The following is an 18,883-nucleotide window of genomic DNA, read 5'->3' as shown; positions in this document are numbered from 1 at the left end:
CCACAGATGTCTGTGAACTGAGGACTCCAACACACGCACTGTGTCTGCGCTGGACCAACCCTAAGAGCAACTCCAGAACCCATTCTATGTCCTCAATCCTGTGCCACCTGGCCCTGCGTGGAACCCCAGAGCCTGTGGCTACTGCAAGGTGCCATCCCCCACCCCCTCTTCTCCCTTGGCCAGGACTGTTCCCATTCCTCTTCAGGCCCATTTCTGGGCTGGACACATCAACCCAAACCTTTGGAGACAGCATGGGAGGAGATGTGGCAGCTGGTGGAGGACAGGGCGCAGATGGAAGGCTCTCGACCGGCCGACAGCTTCTGCCTGTGCCCCTCCTGAGCCCTCTCCAGGTCCCTCAGGTTCTCATGTGAGGTCCCTGAACCTAGGGTGGTCCATATGTGATCTCAAGTTATCAAAGTGTAGGGAGATACCCTTGACTGGCAGCAGCTTGCTGGGGTGTCAGAGGGGAAAATGATGACATGGCCTGTGGTACAGATTAAACTGTCACCAGCAATGCTGGCACCAATTTGAGTCCTGGCTGCTCCATTTATGTCCCTGTATCCACACAGGAGACCTGGATGTAATTCCAGGCTCCTAGCTTTGGGGTGGCACAGCTCTGGCTGCTGTGCCCCATTTGGGGAGTACAGCAGTGCATGGAAGATATCTTCCTCAAATAAGTAAATGTTTAGAAAAAATAATAATAAAAATAAACAGATCCCATAAAATATCTGCCCAGAAACAATTTATTACCAAACTAATTAATTAATCAGAGTCCAAAATTTCTGTGAGCAACCTTCTCCAGGAAGGAGATCTGGCTTCTCACGCCTCAAACTCAAATTCGAAGTACTGAGGGTCGAAGTAGTGGATGCGAACGTAGCCATCTTCGCCGCCGCTGCTGTAGCTGGAGAGAGGCAGGGAGTGGTCAGAGGTCAGGGGAGAGGGGTGGAGGCTCATGGGGCAGAGCCCTCCCACAACACTGAGGCCCTACCTTTTGCCATCAGGATGGAAGGCAACGCTGTTGATGGGGCCAAAGTGACCCTTGACTCTTCCAAACTCTTCTTCGAAAGCCAAGTGGAAGAACCTGGAGAAGGCAGGTCATTGTGAACCTACCCTTCAGCAACTTCCAAAACGTCGGAGCAGCTAGTGCCCAAAGCCAACCACACCAGCAAGACAAAGCAGGGCCGTGGACCAAGGGCAGATGAGCACAAGGGTAACACTGTGCAGCCGGGGCAGGGGTGGCTGCGGGACTGCATGCTCACATGTGCCCGGCAGTGCTCCCCTTCCCGCAGCTTTCATGTTATTTATTTTTACTTTTTAAAAATTCTTACCATTTTATGATACTTTTCAATAGGTCCTGGGATTTCCCTTACTCCCTCCTCTAGCTCCCCCACCCCCAATGAGTTCCCCTATATTATTACTATAGTATAGTTCTTCACAGTGATATGTCCATCATTGTGGACATGGAAAATGGCAGAGTCCAGCACCCTACTGTCAAGATTTAGTTAACCGTTTCATTGGGAGTCCATCCTTGTCTGGAAGTAGAGATGCATACTGCATTGTATCCTCACATCTGGATATGATATGATAGTCTGCATTACACAGTTATTATACATCCCCTTAAATGAAAGGCCACAATACAAAATCAACACCAGGAAGAAGAAATTAAAAACGTCATGAAGTTAATATGCTACTGAATGACTAATGTGTCATTGAAGAAATGAGAAAGTCAAGAACGTTCTTGAAGAAAATGATGCTACTGTATGATCTGTGAGTCGGTGAAGAATTTAATGAGGAACAAAGCGTTTTAAAGAGATGAAACTAAATAAAACAAAACAAAACCACTAAAATTCATGATATAGTTTCCACTGATCTTTGTTGGTGAGGTATGTCTTCTGTAGGTAACAAATAGATGGGTTTTATTTTTTTAATCCACTATGTTAATCTATGAGGTTTGAATGACGAATTTAAGCCATTTGTATTCAGGGTTAATACGAATGGGTGGTAATTTGGTCCTGCCATTTAGCAATGGTTTGTTCATTGTCCTGCAGTAGTAGGAAGTCGAACTGGCTCGAGAGCAACCAGGACTTGAAGTGCACGCCAATGTAGGATGCTGGTGAGCAGCTTGACCTGCTGTACCGCAATGATGGCCCAGCAGTTTTAAGAGGTATTGCTGTTATCCCATATTCAGTTGAGGAATTAAAAAAATGTTAACTATTCATTTTTGTTTTACAAAAAGGAAAATGACAAAGAGACACAGGGGGAGGAGTTTCCATCTGTTGCTTCACATACCAAACGCTCTCCAACAGTCAGGGCTGGGCCAGACTGAAGGCAGAAGCCTGAAACTCAACCCGGACCAGGGACATCACCTGCCACCTCCTAGGGTGCACATTAATAGGAAGCTGGACTGGAAGCAGGGCAACTGGGACACGAACCAAGCCCTCAGGTGCGACATGTGTGTATCACAAGGAGCAACTCCACCACAGCGCCAAACACCTGGCCTTAGTTTTGGAATCCTGAGCCCAGAGAAACAAAATGATATGTCTAGGCCCTGAGTGTTCAGGACCCCAACTGCTAGGTGAGACAAGCCTGTCACACAGCGGTCTGCACTTCCCAGTGGCCAGTAGATATGGTTCGTGTTTATTTGGAAACCCAAATACCCCACACACAAAGTTGGCGTTCGGAAGAGCTCCTGTCTCCCTTACCTGGCTTCAAATTTGCCAATCCTGGTGGAGGTTGTGGTCACATCCATAGCTTCCTGACCGCCTCCCAGCACCACCTAAAAGGAAATAGAAGCTACATGTAGGCCCAGGGGCAGCAAAGTCCATGCTCTGTGCCCTCCCCCTTAAGAGGTTAAGGTCTCCTGCAGCACAGAGGGAAGACACCAAAGGCAGAGGGCAGAGATGAAGAGAGGGGACCTGCCAGCCCACCCTCACCCCCTGGGGGCTGGTGGAGTTCCCTCACATGGTCGTAGTTGGGAGAAAGAGCAGCTGAGTTGACAGGACGCTCTGTCCTGAATGTCTTCTGGTGTTCTAGAGTTGTGGAGTCAAAGAGCTGCAGAGAGAAGGCAGAGGAGAAATTAATCTGCAAAAGTCCCCTCTTCCTGGGGAACGTGAGGCAGAGTGTGTACCACAGGAGTGGGAGGCGGCCCTGCCAGCCTGTGAGCCCGGGCTGACCTTGGCCGTGTTGTCTTTGGATGCGGTGACAAACATGGTCATGTCCCTGGACAGCTGGATGTCATTGATCTGCCGCGAGTGCTCCTTCACGTTCACCAACACTTCTCCAGACTGGGAGAAAAGGAGCAAGATTCAGTCTGGGCCCAATTCCACCTCCGCAGAAACGAGGTACCCATATCAGAAACTGCAACACACTGAATCTCTCCCGTTCCTCAGCCCATCTGTCTTATTAGCCACTTCTGAGTAACCCCAACACATACTGACTAGTTTAGACTCATCTTCCAAACTGTAGCCTGCAGAAACCTAAAGAGAGAAGCTGTCAGTGACCTAAAGTTTCCTGGGGCAGGGCCAGCACTGTGGCACAGCGAGTAAAGTTGCCTGCAATGCTGGTATTGCATATGGGTCAAGTCCCAGCTGCTGCACTTCCAACCTAACTCCTTGCTGTCTAGCAAAGCAGCGTAGGATGGCTCAAGTGCTTTGCACCCAATATGGGAAGTTCCTGGCCTCGGCTAAGTCATGCCCTGGCCTTTACAGCTATTTGGAGGGTGAGCCAGTGGATGGAAGATCTCTCTGTAACCATGCCTTTCAAATAAATAAACACAAATCTTAGTAAAATAAAAACAGGGGCTGCCATTGTGGCATAGCATGTAATGCTGCTGCCTGTGATGCCAGCATCCCATAGAGGCTAATTCAAGTCCTGGCTGCTCAGTTTTTGATCCAGCTCCCTGCTAATGTGCCTGGGAACAGTAGAAGATGGCCCAAATGCTTGGGTTCCTGTACCTTTCTGGGAGACCCGAAAGTTCCTGGCTTCAGCCTGGCCCAGCCCTGGGCATTGCAACCATCTGAGAAGTAAATCAGCAGATGGAAGATCTCTCTCTCTCTGTCCTTCTCTGTGTAACTACCTTACGAACAAACAGAATAAATCTTAAAAAACAAACAGATTCCTGCAGTGAGTGCTGCACTGCAGCACATTAGTGCAGCACATTAAGGCAACAGGTTTGTTTTCTATTCTGTATCAGAGTGCAGGTTCAAGGCCTAGCTGCTCTGCTTCTGATCCAGCTTCCTGCTGATACATCCGAGGAGGCAGCAGGTGATGGCCCAGTTAATTGGGCTCCTGCCCCCCATGTGGAACATCTGAGCAGAATTCCTGGCTCCTGGCATTGGCCTGGCACAGCCCCGGCTATTGTAGGCATCTGGTACGTGAAGTAGCAGATCCAAGGTCTTTCTATCACTCTACCTGAGTCAATGACAGCAAACATTTGAAAACCAAGTCCTTTGCTCCCAGTACTTAAGGCCTTTTAGGTCCAGTTCTCGCCCAATCCAGTGGTGCATCGCAAATCTAGGCTCTACCTAACTGGTGGCCTTTGGTTTCACTGCTTCCTTTGCCCAAGGAATGCTTTTTGTTTCCTACTTAAAGTGCCATTTGTCCTCACAATGTAATGTGCACACCACTGTGACACAGAATACCTCTATGATGGCACAAAACACGCTCTGACTCACATGCTAGGTGTTGTCAAGCCCGTGACCTCTCTTGTCTAATAACCATGTCTGTTTGAATAACCTCTCAGCCTAGAAGCTGAACATCGGGTCTGATACCCTGTGGTGGCAAGGAAAAAGCTTCTCTGGCAATTCTTCCCAAGGTTTATGTTATTTATTTGAAAGGCACAGTGACAGAGAGGAACTGGCAATCACTCCCCCAGCTGCCCAGTGTGGGGTTGGGGTAGCCTGAAGTCAGGAGCCCCATCGCAGTCTCCCATACAGGTGTGTAGGACGTCAAGCACATGGGCCTTCACCCATGGCTTACAAGCAAGTTGCCAGGCAGGTCTAGTAGCTTGGACTCAAACTGGTCCTCTGATACGGGATGCAGGTGGCCCACCATATCTGACCCTTATCTAGGATTTTTATTAATGCATCTTGAGCGCTGAGCACTCCAGATTTTTCTGACACACAGCTAGAAGCTGAGATTTACACTTGAGTAACGCTGTTCTGAGGCTGACTCAGGTGAGGAGGGGTCCTGGGGGTGCTGGGCCACCCTGCCCCTTACCTTGGCACTGTACTGGTTGAGCTCTCCACTCTCATGGCCTGCGATGATGCACTCCCCCAGGGGACCCCACACAGCACTGGTGATCTTGGAGTCATTGCAGGGGATCTTCATGTAGGGCTCGTTGCTGTCTGATTGGGACCCAAGATGTCAGGTCCTGGACCCGAGCGCAGCTCTTCCCTTACTCTCCCCCTGGCCCCAGGCCTCACCGATCTGGCTTGGATCCCGCAGGTCGAAGAAGCTCACAAAGCACTGGTAACCCATCTGCTTGTCAGTGGAGAACATGATGATGTTGCCCCCAAAGTCAAAGCCACAGGTGCGGACGGCTGAATTGGTCTTGAGAAGGGCCAGCTGCTTGCCTGCGGAGAGGCAGAGTGGGGCTACCCTGTGCTCAAGGGGACCCTCCATCAGCTCCTCTTCATGTCTCCCGCCCCATTCCTTCCTCACTGCTCTGTGGTGGCGACGGCCCAAGTCTCCTGCCTTTCTCACTGCCCTGTTCACAGTGGACCACAGCACACTGGGCTCCCTCCAGCAGCACTCTGCCCCAGCCCAGACCTGGCCTGATATTGCTGCACATCTCCAGTGCACAGGAGATGGGAGCAACTTCACGGGCACCCCTGCCTGCCATCCGAGCAGTCAGCACCTCCCACTGTTCCCTAACCTAGCTACAGCTGCAGAACCTGCTTCTCTATGCGCAGGCACCTCCACAGCAGGCCATTCAGGCTGCAGAATGGAGCCAAGCTCCAAGTCCGGCACTCCAGGCTTGCTCTCCAACCCCCACTTCTCTATTCACTGTCTATTTCAGCTGCCAGGAGGCAGGACTCCAACCAGATCAGATAACCTGTACATGGCCCTCACCATGACTTCACTCCTGTCTGCCAACATGCTGACGTCTTTCTCATGCTGTAAGCCACAGCTCAGGTGACAGGGGCCTTGGGAAACTGGCCTGGGCTGCTGCCACCCCCCACCACAGGCGGTCAGCTGCCTGCCTCGGGCCTTCCTTCCACACTGCTCGGTCTCCTCTCTAAGGTCTCCTGTCTTCTGACGACACTTTTCTTGCTGTCCTCACTGCGTCACTCTCGCTTATTTCCCTAGCTGGCAGCCATCTCTGGATTTAGCTCTATTTGCTTAGAGCCCGATGGCTCAGACAGGTACCTGCAGACCCTTAATACTTGCCAGAGAAATGAAAGACCCAGACTTACCTGTTTCACAGTCCCAGAGACGACAGCTGTTGTCAGCTGAGCCAGTGAGGACATGCTTGGTGTCCCCTGAAGAGGTGTTAAGAAAGAGGTCGGGGGCCTGGTGCAGTACCTCAATTGTCTAATCCCTTCATTTCACGTGCTGGGATCCCAGATAGGCACCAATTTGTGTTCTGGCTGTCCCTCTTCCCATCCAGCTCCCTGCTTGTGGCCTGGGAGAGCAGTAGTGAATGGCCCAAAGTCTTGCAACCCTACACCCATGTGGGAGACCCTTAAGAAGCTCTCGTCTTCAGACTGGCTCGGCTCTGACCATTCAGATTATTTGGGGAGTGAAACAGTGTATGGAATTTCTTTCTTTCTGGCTCTCCTCTATGTAAATCTGCCTTTCCAATAAAAATAATAAATCCATAGAAAAAAAAGTCTGCGTTCACCTGTGCCCTTGATGTTGTCAGAGGCCTACTGGGTGGCCTCTGTGTTCTGCCCCTGAAGCCTTTTTTCCTCTTACCTGAGAGCATTCTACCTCCCTCAGCCTGAAACTTAAGTCAGCCCAAATAAAGAGATGGAGGAAGATGAGATATAGGGGCAGGAGGCACCCCTCCTTAGATCTGTGATTGCAACACAAACTCCCACCCTCCAACACTACCACCAGGCCCTGGGAGCACGGCCTTGGCCAAGCACAAGGATACAGTCGGCATCCACACACCACACAGCTCCAGTGTGGCCCATGTAGGTGCCCAGTCGCTCCCCGTTCACCGAGTACCACACATTGACGATCTGGAGGGATCAAACAACAGGTCACACACTTCCCAGAAGAGCCTTGGCCTCCAGACCGGCCCCAAGAACCCTCGACCACCTCCAACCGGGTAGACTCTGTCCTCTCTCCTGATCACCTCTCTTTCGTAAAAATAAATTTTCATGAATTTTTCATTACATTTGAAAGGCAGAGAGGGTGCCTCCATCTGCCGCAGAAGCCAAGAGGCAGGCACTATATGCAGGCTTCCCATGTGGGTTACAGGGACCCCACCTGCTGTCCCCCAGCGTGACCATCAGCAGGAAGCTGGATGGAAGCAGAGGACATGAAGCGTCCGATGCTGGTGCCCCCAGCAGCACCTTCACTGCTGCACCAAAAGGCTGCTTCTCCTGCTAAACCTTTGGGAAACAGCAGGAACCTGGAGCAGACAAAAAAAAAAAAAAAAAGGCAGCCATTGCTATTGGGCCCGGCACAGTAGTTTAACAGTTAAAGTCCTTGCCTTGCACACACCAGGATTCCATATGGGTGCCAGTTAAGGTCCCGACATCACCGCTTCCCATCCAGCTCCCTGCTTGTGGCCTAGGAAACCAGTTGGGGACAGCCCAAAGCTGGGACCCTGTACCCATGTGGGAGACCCAGAAGAAGCTCTTGGCTCCTGGCTTCAGATTGACTCAGCTCCAGCCTTTGCGGTCACTTGGGGAGTGAACCATCAGACAGAAGATCTTCCTCTCTGTCTCTCTTCCTCTCTGTATACCTGCCTTTCCAATAAAAAATAATTTTTTGAAACAAAACAAAACAAAACAAACAAAAACCCAGCCATCTTGGAGTCTCTTCCCTTAGTGAGGTTGGAGATCGGAGGTCTGCAAAGGGGTCCTAATTTTCCAGCCCCAACCTTCCTTCTCTCAGAAGGACAAAGGACAGAGTCAAGTTCAAGAACCGGTGAGCGTGGCTGGCAGGCAGCAAGTCAGAGTTCCAGAACCAGCTCTGCTGCCCTCTATCTCATCTCAGGCACTGCGCTGTTCCCCGGGGAACCTTGGTGTTCCCGTCTTTAAAGCGGTCAGGCCAGGGCAGAAGTTTGGCTCAGGGCTTCCAATGTGGACTGGGATGCCTGGTGTGGGTTCCAGCTTCCTGCTGCACCTACAGATGAAGGCTCTGGGACCTGCATCCCTGCCCTCACAGAGGAGACTGGCAACTGACTCTGGGCCTACCACTTTGGCCTGAGCCAGCACTGCCTGGCCATTGTGGGAGTCTGGAGGAGTTGGGGGAGTGAACCAGCAGCTCTGTCTCTCAAAAAAACTCAGCAGCACTGTAATGCATTGATCAAATGGCTCCAGCACTAGCACCCCATAGGAGCACGGGTAGGTGTCCCAGCTGCTCCACTTCCCATCCAGCTCCCTGCCTGTGGCCTGGGAAAACAGTGGAGGGTGGCCCAAAGCTTCAGGACCCTGTAACCATGGGGGAGACATTCAGGAGGCTCCTGGCTCCTGATTGGCTCAGTTCTGGTAACTGAAGCCAATTTGGGGAGTGAATCAGCAGATGGAAGATCTCTCTCTCTCCTCTCTGTAAATCGGCCCTTCCAATAAAATAAATCTTTAAAAAGTTTAACATCCAAGTGACATTAAGTACTCTATCGCCCCAGCTAAGCTCCTCACAGAATGTTAAGGTGAACCCACAAGACAGGTACCATAAGCACCCTTACTGTGTGAAAAGGAATACTTGAAGTTTGGGAGGATTTGGGACACGCTCCTGGTGGATACAGGACTTAAGATTACAAACTTTCAACCAGTTTACGTCCTCACTCTGGGGGTCCCTCAAAAAGCGGGGGTCTGTCCGCCCCGAGTAGGGGAGGTGAGGCGTCCTTTCCCCCCCTACCCCGTCGTTCTCCCTTGGCTGTTTCACGAATCAGCTTCGTCCTCCCGTCGCGGTCACTCGGGCGTCCTGTATGCCCACCGTCACCGGGAGAGAGAAGCCGGCTCCTTCGGCCCCTCCGCGGCACCCGCCCGCCCTCCGCCCGAGCTCACCGGGTCCTTGGCCACAGTGAAGAGGAGATCGCCCTCGCGGTTATACTTGATCTGCGTGATGGACCGCTCATGGCCCTGCAGCAGGATCGGCTTCTGTGGGGACAGCACGGCAATGTCAGGGCCCGGCACGGAACCCCCGCACCCGCCTGGGACCCTCCCAACTGAGACGCCGGAGCCCCGGACTCACCATGCTGCCGGAGGCTGCGCGAGGAAAGCGGAGGCTGAAACACAACCGGAAGAGGCGAAAGAGACTCTGGAGCCACTTCCGGATGCGAGGTCTCCGCCCCCTCGTTCCCGGAAGTAGACGTGCGCGGCGTTGCCATGGAGGCGTCTTTAGGTGAGTAGTGGGCCACGCCCCTCCCTGGAGTTCCTTCCCATCCCATATCCTCCCCGGGTCCTCTAGACCCCTAGACCCCCAGATCCCGGTCCCGGCAGCCTCCCGGGATCTCGCCTATGTGTCAGCCGTAGCCGGGGTACGGGGGAGCGAAGAAGGGAGATGGAACTGGGGTCCGGGGAGGGTGGTGCCGGGAGGCCGTGGTGGGGCTGTGGGGCCGAGTGAGACTACTCTGTATCCTTCTGCATTCAGGGCAGGTGCTGGCTCTCGTGCTGGTGGCCGCTCTGTGGGGTGGCACGCAGCCGCTGCTGAAGCGGGCGTCCGTCGGGCTGCAGCAGGTGCACGAGCGGACGTGGGCCCGGCAGTTGCTGCAGGAGATGAAAAGCCTCTTCTTGAACACTGAGGTGCGTCCCTACACGCTCCGCCCTGGCGCAGGTGGCTCAGAGCTGTGAGAACCATGTGCGATGAACACAAAAGGCACTTAGCGTGGGCCTGTGCATAGGAAGTGCTCCACTTATGGCTGCTATTATTAGCATTTTATTCCAGTCATCCCTCCGGCTCAGCCAATATGAGGCAGCTGCTGTGAAGTGAGCTTCTTTCCAAAGGGAGGGAGACTCCAGTTGGCCACGGACAAGAGAGGGCAAGGAGGCACGTGCGGAACCACCTGTACCTCAGGAATGCTAGTGGCAAAGCCGGGCAGGGACAGAACTCCATCTTGGGGCTGAGGGCCAGGAGAGAGTTAGAGACAGAGGGAGGCTGAGCTGAGGGACTTCCTGGAAGGGGTAATAGTGGCACCCCAGACCTTGTGGGATGAAGAGGATGGGCCAGCTGAGCTGAGGGAAAAGCCATCTGGAGCTCAGGCCTGGAGTTGGGTCTGGTTCCTGCTTTGCCCTGGCCAGGCCCTGCTCAATGGGCTTCATGCTCGCTGGGCCCTTCTAAGCACCCCTCCTGCAGGGAAGAGCACTAACTGGAGGCGAGGCAGGCTGCTCCACAGCGATCACACTGAATGCAGGTCTCTCTTGGTAACAGTACCTGATGCCCTTCCTCCTCAACCAGTGCGGCTCCCTGCTCTACTACCTCACCTTGGCATCCACAGGTGGGTCTCTGGAAGAGTCACCCTGGGGAGGGAGGCTGTGGCTCAGCTCCCTCATGGGTGCCTTCTGCCCTGAGTGTGTCACCAGAACCGTGAGAGATTCAAAGCCAGGCAACCCTGGGCAGCAGCAGAGGGAAACAGAAGGGTCGGAAGGGTCAGGTAGGGCTGGTTGCTGTAACCAGTGCTGCCTATGACACTTTTTTTTTTCAAAGATGTATCTATTTTTATTGGAAAGGTCCCAAGGCTACGAAAGGATGACTCAACAGTGTTCTTCAGCAGCAAGAACCACCAGGACAATCTGGTGGGAGATCTCCAATTATTGTATAGAAAATACAAACTTATATAGACAAGGAATAGGGAGGGCAGGAGGGCATGTCCCAACAGTCCCTTCACCCAAGATAACACCGTAATTAGCTATAAAGCATGCCTTATCCCTTTAGACCCTCCCCAGTCATCTCACAGGGTAAGTTGCACGCGCATGGCTAGAAGCTATGGGTGGGAAAGCTGTGAGTCATGCCCACTAGGGAGCAGGCAGAAATCCAGGGGGCATTTCCTACAGAAAGGCAGATTTACAGAGACCAGGAGAGACACAGATCTTCCATCCACTGGTTCACTCCCCAAATAGCCACAATGGCCAGAGCTGAGCTGATCTAACGACAGAAGCCAAGAGCTTCCTACAGATCTCGCACGTGGGTACAGGGGCCCAAGGACTTGGACTAGCCTCTACTACCTTCCCAGGCCACTAGAAGAGAGCTGGATGGGAAGTAGAGCAGCCGGGATGCAAACCAGCAGCCATATGGCATTCTAGTGCCTCAGCAGAATATTAGTGTGCTATGCCATGGTGCTGGCCCCATCTTTGACACTCTTGGTTCCATGATATGAAGATACTTCAGAAAATTCATGGGAGATAAATAGTATTAAAAAAAAAACAAATAATACACATGGATTTCAATATTTTTCTTTTTATCAAAAATCTGATTTCTACTTCCATTTTGCATGAACTTTTGGAAGTACACTCTATGGGACCTGCCCAACCTTGAGCAAATCCCTTGTCAGCCTCGGTTTTACACAGTCAGCTTTACAGCGTTGTGAGAATCTAATGCAGTGTATGGGAAGCCTCAAGCATGGTACCTAACATACAGAGCAGCAGAATGAAGGCAAATTTCTTTCCGTTGACATTTGTATACTGCCATATTTTATACATGGCAGGGTTACAAAGAAAGAGATTGGGCCTGACACGGTAGCCTAGTGGCTAAAGTCCTCGCCTAACATGCGCCAGGATCTCATATGAGCGCTGGTTCATATCCTGGCTGCTCCACTTCCCATCCAGCTCCTTGTTTGTGGCCTGAGAAAGCAGTAGAGGGCAGCCCAAAGCCTTGGGACCCTGCACCCGCGTGGGAGACCCAGAGGAAGATCTTGGCTCCTGGTTTCAGATTATCTCAGGTCAAGGTGTTGCGGCCACTTGGGGAGTGAGCCAGTGGATGGATCTTATGTCTCTCCTTCTCTCCATAACTCTGATCTGCCTTTCCAATTAGAAAAAAATGCACTTTATTATTTTATTTGAGCAGAGTTTCCGAGAGGGGAGGTGAAACAGAAAGCGAAATCTTCCATCTGAATATACTCTCTCTGCCTTCCAAATGAATAAAATAAAATGGCTACATTTTATTGTAGCCACTTGGGGTGTGCACCAGAGGAGGAAAGATCTTTTAGTCTCTCTTTCTCTCTGTAAATCTGACTTTCCAATAAAACAATAAATATTTTTAAAAATTAAAATTAAACTCCTAGCTTGGTGCAGTGGTTGAGACACTGCCTGAGACTCCAGCATGTCAGAATGCCTGACTTCAATCCCAGCTCCTCTTCTGAGATTCCGTCCTGTGTGCAGCGGGTGATGGCTCAAGTACCTGGGTCTCTGCCACCTGTGGGGGGGACCCAGATTGAGTTCCAGTCTCCAGACTCCTGCCTGGCCTGGCCCTGACTGCTGCAGCCATTTGGGAAGTGAAAGCAAATGGACATCTGTCTGCCTTCCCAATTAATAAAATAAATTTAAACCTCTAATTCACCTATATTTGTGGGACTTTTGCCTCGCTTCCCTTGCCTTGTACACAGCAGGGACAGTTCTCTCCTTGTGGGGTTGTGAGCATTGTAGTTGGCTCACCACACCATGGAAATAACTTGAGAGCTGCGTGTGCAGCAGTGAGCATGCTCACAGCTCTAGCTTCTCGAGCAGTGGCTGTGCCTGGTAGTCCTACCCGTACCCTGTGCGTGCACAGGGCCGTGAGCATCTGCTTCTCTGTTCACTTGGCTGGCTGGATCTCAGGGGTTCTCTTGGAATGTAAAGGCCTTCTTCTCACCCCCCAGCCTGACTGCCCTCATACCCAAGTGCTGGCCCTTGTGTAGGAACCCTGGGAGAGCATGAATGCTGGGGCAGGAGAGCTGGCCTGAAGTCCTGAACTTTCCTCTGGAGTCATCACACCCCTTTGGAAGGCATGGGATGGTGATGATGATGATGATGATGATGATGATGATGGTGAAGGAAGGTGTGACCCGAAAGGCATTTTCCTGCCTCTCAGGGATGCTTCCCGTTTTGACATTCCTCTTCCCCCAACTCAGATCTGACTCTTGCTGTGCCCATCTGTAACTCGCTGGCCATCATCTTCACACTGATTGTCGGGAAGATCCTTGGAGAAGAAATCGGTGGGACCCGTAAGTAAGGCTGCTGCGCTCTCTGGGCTGTGCCGGGCCGGGCTGAGTCCCACAGCCCCTCTCCCAGGGCTGCCCCTCACTTCTGCGCCCTTCCTACTTCCTCACAGTCATCAGTTTCCCTCCCCTGGACACTTTGGGGACAGAAGCTGGGGCAGACATTTGGATCAAACCTGAGTGAGCTCTCCCCGTCCCCACCAGCTCCCCCTGGCATGGCCCAGCCCACAGCCCCATGGTGTTTGCCCAATACCAGCTCCTCCTGGCATGGCCCAGCCCACAGCCCCCTGGTGTTTGCCCGTTACTCCAGGAGCTGTTGTTGGCATGGTGTTCACGGTGACCGGAATCATGCTGTGCATCGCGAGCTCGGTGAACAAGGCCCACAGGCAGCCGTCCACACTCTGACTTGTGCCAGAGCCCTGGGCCACAAGGCTCAGGCCCCGAGCAGAGAGAGCCGGCACTTCTCCCTCAGTCTCTGCCTCCTCCTCTTCCCTGCGGATGATGACTACCTCATGGATCTTGTGAGGGACCCAGACCACACACGGGCGACTATGTGCACCCTCAGCAGCTCTCCTGCTGTCATCCCAAGCCCTGCCCAGGCGCTACTACTGAGACCTATGGATTGTCACACGGCAGGCAGATGCCACGGACTACAGCACCCTCACTGTGGTCTCTGAGCCAGAGGTGTCCACAGGAGGTCTCCAGGGCCAGTGTCTCAGCTGGCTGAGTGCTGCAGGGCAGCAGGCACATCAGGATGGTGGGAGAGGAGCTGTCTGTTCACCCTGCCTTGTCCCACCCCTGCAGTGAGCAAGCACCCCCTCACTGCTGCCTCCTCCCTGGCAGGTGGATAACAGGAGCCTAGCCCTGCCTAACTCAGCACCCAGCATGACTGCTGGGGAGCAACAGTTTCCATAAACCTGCCGTCAATGGAGCTGGTCGTCATCTTTTATTGTGACAATCCATTCCCACGTCTGCAGTCTGTCTCCCAGGCTCCTTTGGCTGCAGCATTCTGATCAGAGAATCCTGGAAGGATGGGGCTGTCCAGCTCGGAGAGGGGAGGTAGGGCTGTGGGCTGAGGAGCAATGAGGAAGGGAGCATGGGGGCTCTGGCTCCACAGGAACAGGCTACAGGAGGTCACTACACAGTGCAAGGTGGGTGGTCCCCAGTTCTGCAGTCGTCAAGTCTCAGGACAGCAGGGCAGGGGACGAGCCCGAGATGGCCTCCTCAGTCCCAGACACAGGCTGTTCTTTCAGCGACAGGACCTCAGCCACCATCTGTGCTGGCCACTGCAGGCAGTGCAAGGTGTACAGGACAAAGCTGCAATTGGTCCCACCCCTGCTCTCAGCTGAGAGTCCCCACCCCAGAGGAAGAAGAGACTAGGAGTTAGGGACTGCTGCCGCACCTAAGCGGGCAGGAGCAGCTGGGTTCTGGGAGGGTCGGGCAGTCCCGAGGAGAGCCGTTCCCAGGGCCTAGGCTGCCACTTTCTGGTTCAGCACATCTGTGCCCGTGCAATGCTACCAATGCCCTGGCTCACCTGTTCCCTTGGCTTACCCGATCTGGGGGCTCCTCCGTCTGGGTCTCTTCATCCTCTGCTACCTCCTGGGCCTCTGCGGCCTCCCTGCTGGGCTGGGAAGCTGCATACACTCCCCGAGCTCCTGGTGAAGTAGCGACAGGGCACAGGCTCATGCCCAGGCTGAGGGGCCCCTTGGCATTCTTTCCCTACGCTCTCTTCCCAGCCCTTTCCCCTCCTCTGGGCCTCATCCACATTCCCCACTGCCCAAGAGGAGGGCTGGGGCCCCACAGTCACCTCATATAAACCATATAAAGCCCTCCCCGGGAGTCTACTTGCTTCAGAGTGAGCACTGACTCCTTTCCATGTGGTTCCGGTCTCATGCAGGTAATGGACTGCAAGGTCAGGGGCAGCCAGAGGCTGCCCTCTTGGGCATCCCCAGCAACAGCAGTCACCGTCCTGTCATACAACATGTCAAAGGGCACTGGGACCCCACCTGATGGAAATGCCAGAGCAGAGAACTTGCTCCAGGGCTGAACGGCTGTCTGCAGTCTGGCATAGAACGCGGATGGCTCCATCCGGCCTGGTTCCTTTGGAGAGGGTGGGGTTGCCTGTACCCCAAGGCCGTGGGCCTGTGAAGGGACACTGCACTGGCACCCTGGCCTCAGGCTGACCTCACCATTCTTCCCTGAGCCCAGATATCACAATGAACCCTGCTACCCATGGGAACCTGGGAGAGGTGCAGGCATCCATCTTCAGGGCATGCATCCTCCCCCTCGCCCCCTCTTCCCTTCAGCCTGCCTTCGCCAGGGACGGAGTGGCCACTGCTGGCACCTGAAGATGCTCAGTAAACTTCACCGTGTTCCCCGCCCTGCACCCTGTACCCATGGGCCCGTTCTCTCTGGTCTAGAATGGGTGGGGAAGCTGGCAAGTTCCCGGAGGCCATGCTGTTCCACAGTGCTGAGCCACTGCCCTTTCCCCGTGCCCAGCTCAGCAGGAAGGCACTCCTTAGGTCCTATGCCCTGAGCTCTCGAGGCCCAAGTGCCCCTCTGGCCCCTAATTGCATCACTCTGAACAAACCACTTCCCTCTCTGAGCTTCATTTTCCACCTCTGGGAAGTGGCACAATGCCTACTTCACAAGCATCGACAGGATGCAGAGACAAGGGTCAGAGCCGGGTGGCAACAGGTGTTACCCTCTTCCTCCATCCCCAGGGTGCCCACCATCACCTACCCCCTGCCTGTGGGGCCTGCACTTCCGGCCTAGTGGATGCCTGTGTGAAGGAAGCAAAGACTGCAGGGTGGAAAAGGACACGGTACACCAAAGCACCCAGATCAAGGGAGGCCACCTCTGCCCCCGCCCCCACTGCCACCCTCCACCTCCAGGACAGACCAGCAGCCCCCAGGCTGGGAGGGGCTGGGCACCAGCAGCTCCACGTAGGGCAGGGCCTTGAAGTCTTCTTTTCCAACAGCAACGTAGTACTGGCCATTCCCCAGGGCCTCCCCTGTAGAGATTAGGTGTCCCTCCAGGGTGCAGAGTCTGGGAGTGCACGTGGTGAAAGTTGGAGGACACAGTGGACTGTGAGGGGTGGGCAGGGCCATCCCGAGTCCCTGGAGGTGATGTCCTCCTCTAAGGGTGGGGCCAGGTGTGGGCCTTTCTGTCTCTCCCTGTGACCCTGGAGGAGGGCCACTGCAGGGACATGTACTTTGCTTCTTAATCCACTGGAGCAGCCCAAACCCAGGGGCAGGCTTGCTGTGGGCTCCCCCAACTCCCATGCTCACTTGTACACGGCTCCACTCTGCAACTTGGCCTTCTCAGTCAGGAATCTCAACACGGTGTCCCAGTCCTCACGGGCAGCCTGAGACAGCTTCAGAGTAAATGGGGGACTTAGCAGGTCGCCATTCCTGAACACGCTGACAGAGAGCAGGCTGGTAAGGGGGAGGAGCTCCAGACTGGCCATCTGTGAGGGGGTGGGGCACACTGGTTCATTCCCCCTCCACGCCCCCCAGGCCCAGAAGTCTGTTGGGCTTCCTGTGCTGCCAGCAGCACCAGGAGCTCTTGGGACAAGTGCACCCCCATTTTTCTTGGTCTCAAGGAGACAGACACCCTACCCTGCTCCCCATCTCTGACACTCACTGAATGTAGCAAGGGGCACCTGCGGGTGGTCTCTGTCCAAGGACCCCTTCATAAGGTCGGTGAGGCACAGGAGGACCCTGAAAGCCAAGTCAGACTCCACATCAAAAGTGGATTGAGACCTCAGGTTAGGGATGAGGCAGGTGTGGCGGGAGGGCAGGAGCTGGATTGGGACAGGAGCAAGGAGGGGGACTGGTCACACCTTCCACCAAAGTGTGCTTCACTGTCCCCTAAACCACATCCTACCCACTGTCCCATGTGTGGTCCACAACTTCCTGTGGGGACCACAGCCTGGACATGAGATGAAAGGTTGCACAGTAACAAGGGGTATCTGAGATCCTGATCCCCAAGGGCAGCGGCTGCTTTTATGGCTGAAAAGTATCTCCCAGGAACTGGTAGATTCAGCTGCCTACAGAGCTCCTGCCTCACCAGGAGCATGGGAAGCGGGGAGCAGGGAACAGCCTCCCTGGTAACTCACCTGTAAACTGTGACTTTTCCTCCCACGGTCCTTCCTTGAAGGGGGTAAATAGCTGAAAAAACAGGTCAGAGATCTTCAGAGCCCAGTGGCTGCCCAGCTGGAATGCCCTCAGTCACCTGGCTGTGTGTGACTCAATTCCACATTAGACTCCTGCTGGATCAGGCTGGGATGTCCAACAAAAGCCGTGATATTAGGCCAAGAAAGACTTGCAAACCACGTATCTTACTGTAGCCAAGAATATTGTCTTAGCAGCTTTTTTCCTCCATGTTGAGTGAAACTCTGAGAAGTGACCTCATCTGAAGTCAGAGGAAGTAACAAAGCCAAGCCAGTCTCAGTGGTGAGCCAATGGCAGGGCTTGGGAGCCAGCTCTCCATTGTAAGACCCTCTGGCTCCACCTCCCACCTTAGCAGACAGCCAGACCCTGCAAAGGGGAGTGGCCCTAGCCTAACCAGGGAGGATGGAGTGGCTAGCCAGGGAGGAAGTGATGGGTTATTGTGGTCTTTGGTGATGGAGGCTACGTGGGAGCCAGTCAAGAAGAACTTTGGGGAAAGACTGGATCTAGCGTGCCAGACACAATTTGGTTCATCCTGCAGCCCAACTGTCTGTGGCTGCACTTGTCCTCCTTGTTAGTAGAGGGGACTCCCGCCCCATCGCTGCTACACAAGCTTCCTGTATACATACTAGTGCCCACTTTCTGCTGCACCACTGCCACCACTGCCTCCCTCCCTGGCTCTCCCTGGCCCACTCACTGGAGCCTTTGGAAGCGCTCAAAGCCAGCAGCCACATACTGCCCTCCGTTCTGCAGATCTGCCAGGTCGGTGATGGGTTTGCCGTCACGAGACGTATAGAGGGCACGCACTGCCAGTGGCGCCTGCACGGCTGATGTCACTTCACAGAGGAAGGCCTCCATGGTGGGGAAGCGACGTCGGGTCACCACCAGCTGATGGCCGGGGGAGAAGGGGTCTCCATTCCGATACACCACTATCCTCTTGGCTGCTGGACTGCCACCTGCCATAGTGTGTTCTCAGAGACGCACATTTGTCGCCAGGCAACTAAGGCAGGGCCAGGAACAGTGCCAACGGGAGGCTGGGTCCAGTCCTGCCAGCCAGGAGGGCAGGGAGAGCCTCTGGTAGGTGCACATCCCTGTGAGCAGGGTCTACCCAGTCTTTCCCGGTTGGGGTTTCTCAAGAGCAGGAAGGAGTACCCTGGGGCCTGGTGAGATCCGGTGAGGGATCACACTTAAATCCTGTGTCCTGTCATCTACAGTGCCTCAGAGCCACTCTGGTCTGGGCAGAGACCAGAGGTGGTGGCTCTAGGGGCCATGGCCAAGCAGGAAAGCTACACATGCTGAGGGTGGGAGGTGGGAATGGCTCCCAGCTGGCTCTTGTACAATGAGCCATACCAACATGAAGATAACAGGAGAACCCAGAGTCTGTCCCAGCAGAGGCGGAGGA

The 18,883-nt window shown here is 54.0% G+C and overlaps 3 protein-coding genes across 4 annotated transcripts; 1 reads left to right on the top strand and 2 right to left on the bottom strand.

Moving 5' to 3' along the window:
* Positions 1-742: 742 nt before the first annotated feature.
* EIF3I (eukaryotic translation initiation factor 3 subunit I) lies at positions 743-9,504 on the bottom strand. Its single transcript, XM_012928805.2, has 11 exons — positions 9,373-9,504; positions 9,186-9,278; positions 7,100-7,187; positions 6,417-6,482; positions 5,424-5,573; positions 5,218-5,345; positions 3,174-3,284; positions 2,962-3,051; positions 2,703-2,776; positions 989-1,081; positions 743-901 (listed from the first exon to the last, which is right to left on the bottom strand). Exons 1-11 carry the CDS (start codon positions 9,373-9,375, stop codon positions 820-822), a joined length of 978 nt encoding a protein of 325 aa, XP_012784259.1. The 5' UTR covers positions 9,376-9,504; the 3' UTR covers positions 743-819.
* Positions 9,429-14,240, top strand: TMEM234 (transmembrane protein 234). 2 transcript variants are annotated; one of them, XM_004591731.2, is made up of 5 exons: positions 9,429-9,522; positions 9,772-9,923; positions 10,549-10,615; positions 13,223-13,315; positions 13,620-14,240. In XM_004591731.2, exons 1-5 carry the CDS (start codon positions 9,507-9,509, stop codon positions 13,712-13,714), a joined length of 423 nt encoding a protein of 140 aa, XP_004591788.2. In that variant the 5' UTR covers positions 9,429-9,506; the 3' UTR covers positions 13,715-14,240. The 2 variants fall into 2 exon arrangements, with proteins under 2 accessions (XP_004591788.2, XP_058534272.1); XM_058678289.1 differs by lacking the exon at positions 9,429-9,522 and adding an exon at positions 9,550-9,658.
* A 91-nt stretch (positions 14,241-14,331) lies between these two features.
* DCDC2B (doublecortin domain containing 2B) lies at positions 14,332-18,641 on the bottom strand. The gene is made up of 9 exons (XM_004591732.2): positions 18,179-18,641; positions 17,430-17,481; positions 16,955-17,031; positions 16,600-16,731; positions 16,211-16,357; positions 16,052-16,091; positions 15,316-15,451; positions 14,861-14,964; positions 14,332-14,595 (listed from the first exon to the last, which is right to left on the bottom strand). The coding sequence occupies exons 1-9, from the start codon at positions 18,442-18,444 to the stop codon at positions 14,494-14,496; spliced, it is 1,056 nt and encodes a 351-aa protein (XP_004591789.2). The 5' UTR covers positions 18,445-18,641; the 3' UTR covers positions 14,332-14,493.
* Between the last annotated feature and the right edge of the window lie 242 nt (positions 18,642-18,883).

The sequence above is a fragment of the Ochotona princeps genome, chromosome 2, assembly GCF_030435755.1.
Source record: "Ochotona princeps isolate mOchPri1 chromosome 2, mOchPri1.hap1, whole genome shotgun sequence".
Lineage (NCBI taxonomy): Eukaryota > Metazoa > Chordata > Mammalia > Lagomorpha > Ochotonidae > Ochotona > Ochotona princeps.
The sequence above is the reverse complement of the archived record's forward strand: the minus strand, read 5'-3'. Positions and strand labels throughout refer to the sequence as shown.

Bases quoted from the DNA above. Each gene is read 5' to 3' on its own strand.
- EIF3I (XM_012928805.2), bottom strand. The intron at 6,483-7,099 runs GTATCCTTGTGC...ACACCTCTTCAG, and splicing joins GTGGTGTGTGGATGCCGACT to GGGACACCAAGCATGTCCTC. The intron at 1,082-2,702 runs GTAAGGGAGACA...TGCCTTCTCCAG, and splicing joins ATTGGCAAATTTGAAGCCAG to GTTCTTCCACTTGGCTTTCG.
- DCDC2B (XM_004591732.2), bottom strand. From the start codon at position 18,444: ATGGCAGGTGGCAGTCCAGCAGCCAAGAGGATAGTGGTGTATCGGAAT. The intron at 17,482-18,178 runs GTGAGTGGGCCA...CTGTTTTTTCAG, and splicing joins GAGCGCTTCCAAAGGCTCCA to CTATTTACCCCCTTCAAGGA. The intron at 17,032-17,429 runs GTGAGTTACCAG...CTTGGCTTTCAG, and splicing joins GGAAAAGTCACAGTTTACAG to GGTCCTCCTGTGCCTCACCG.
- TMEM234 (XM_004591731.2), top strand. The intron at 9,924-10,548 runs GTGCGTCCCTAC...TCTTGGTAACAG, and splicing joins GCCTCTTCTTGAACACTGAG to TACCTGATGCCCTTCCTCCT. The intron at 13,316-13,619 runs GTAAGTAAGGCT...CCGTTACTCCAG, and splicing joins AGAAGAAATCGGTGGGACCC to GAGCTGTTGTTGGCATGGTG.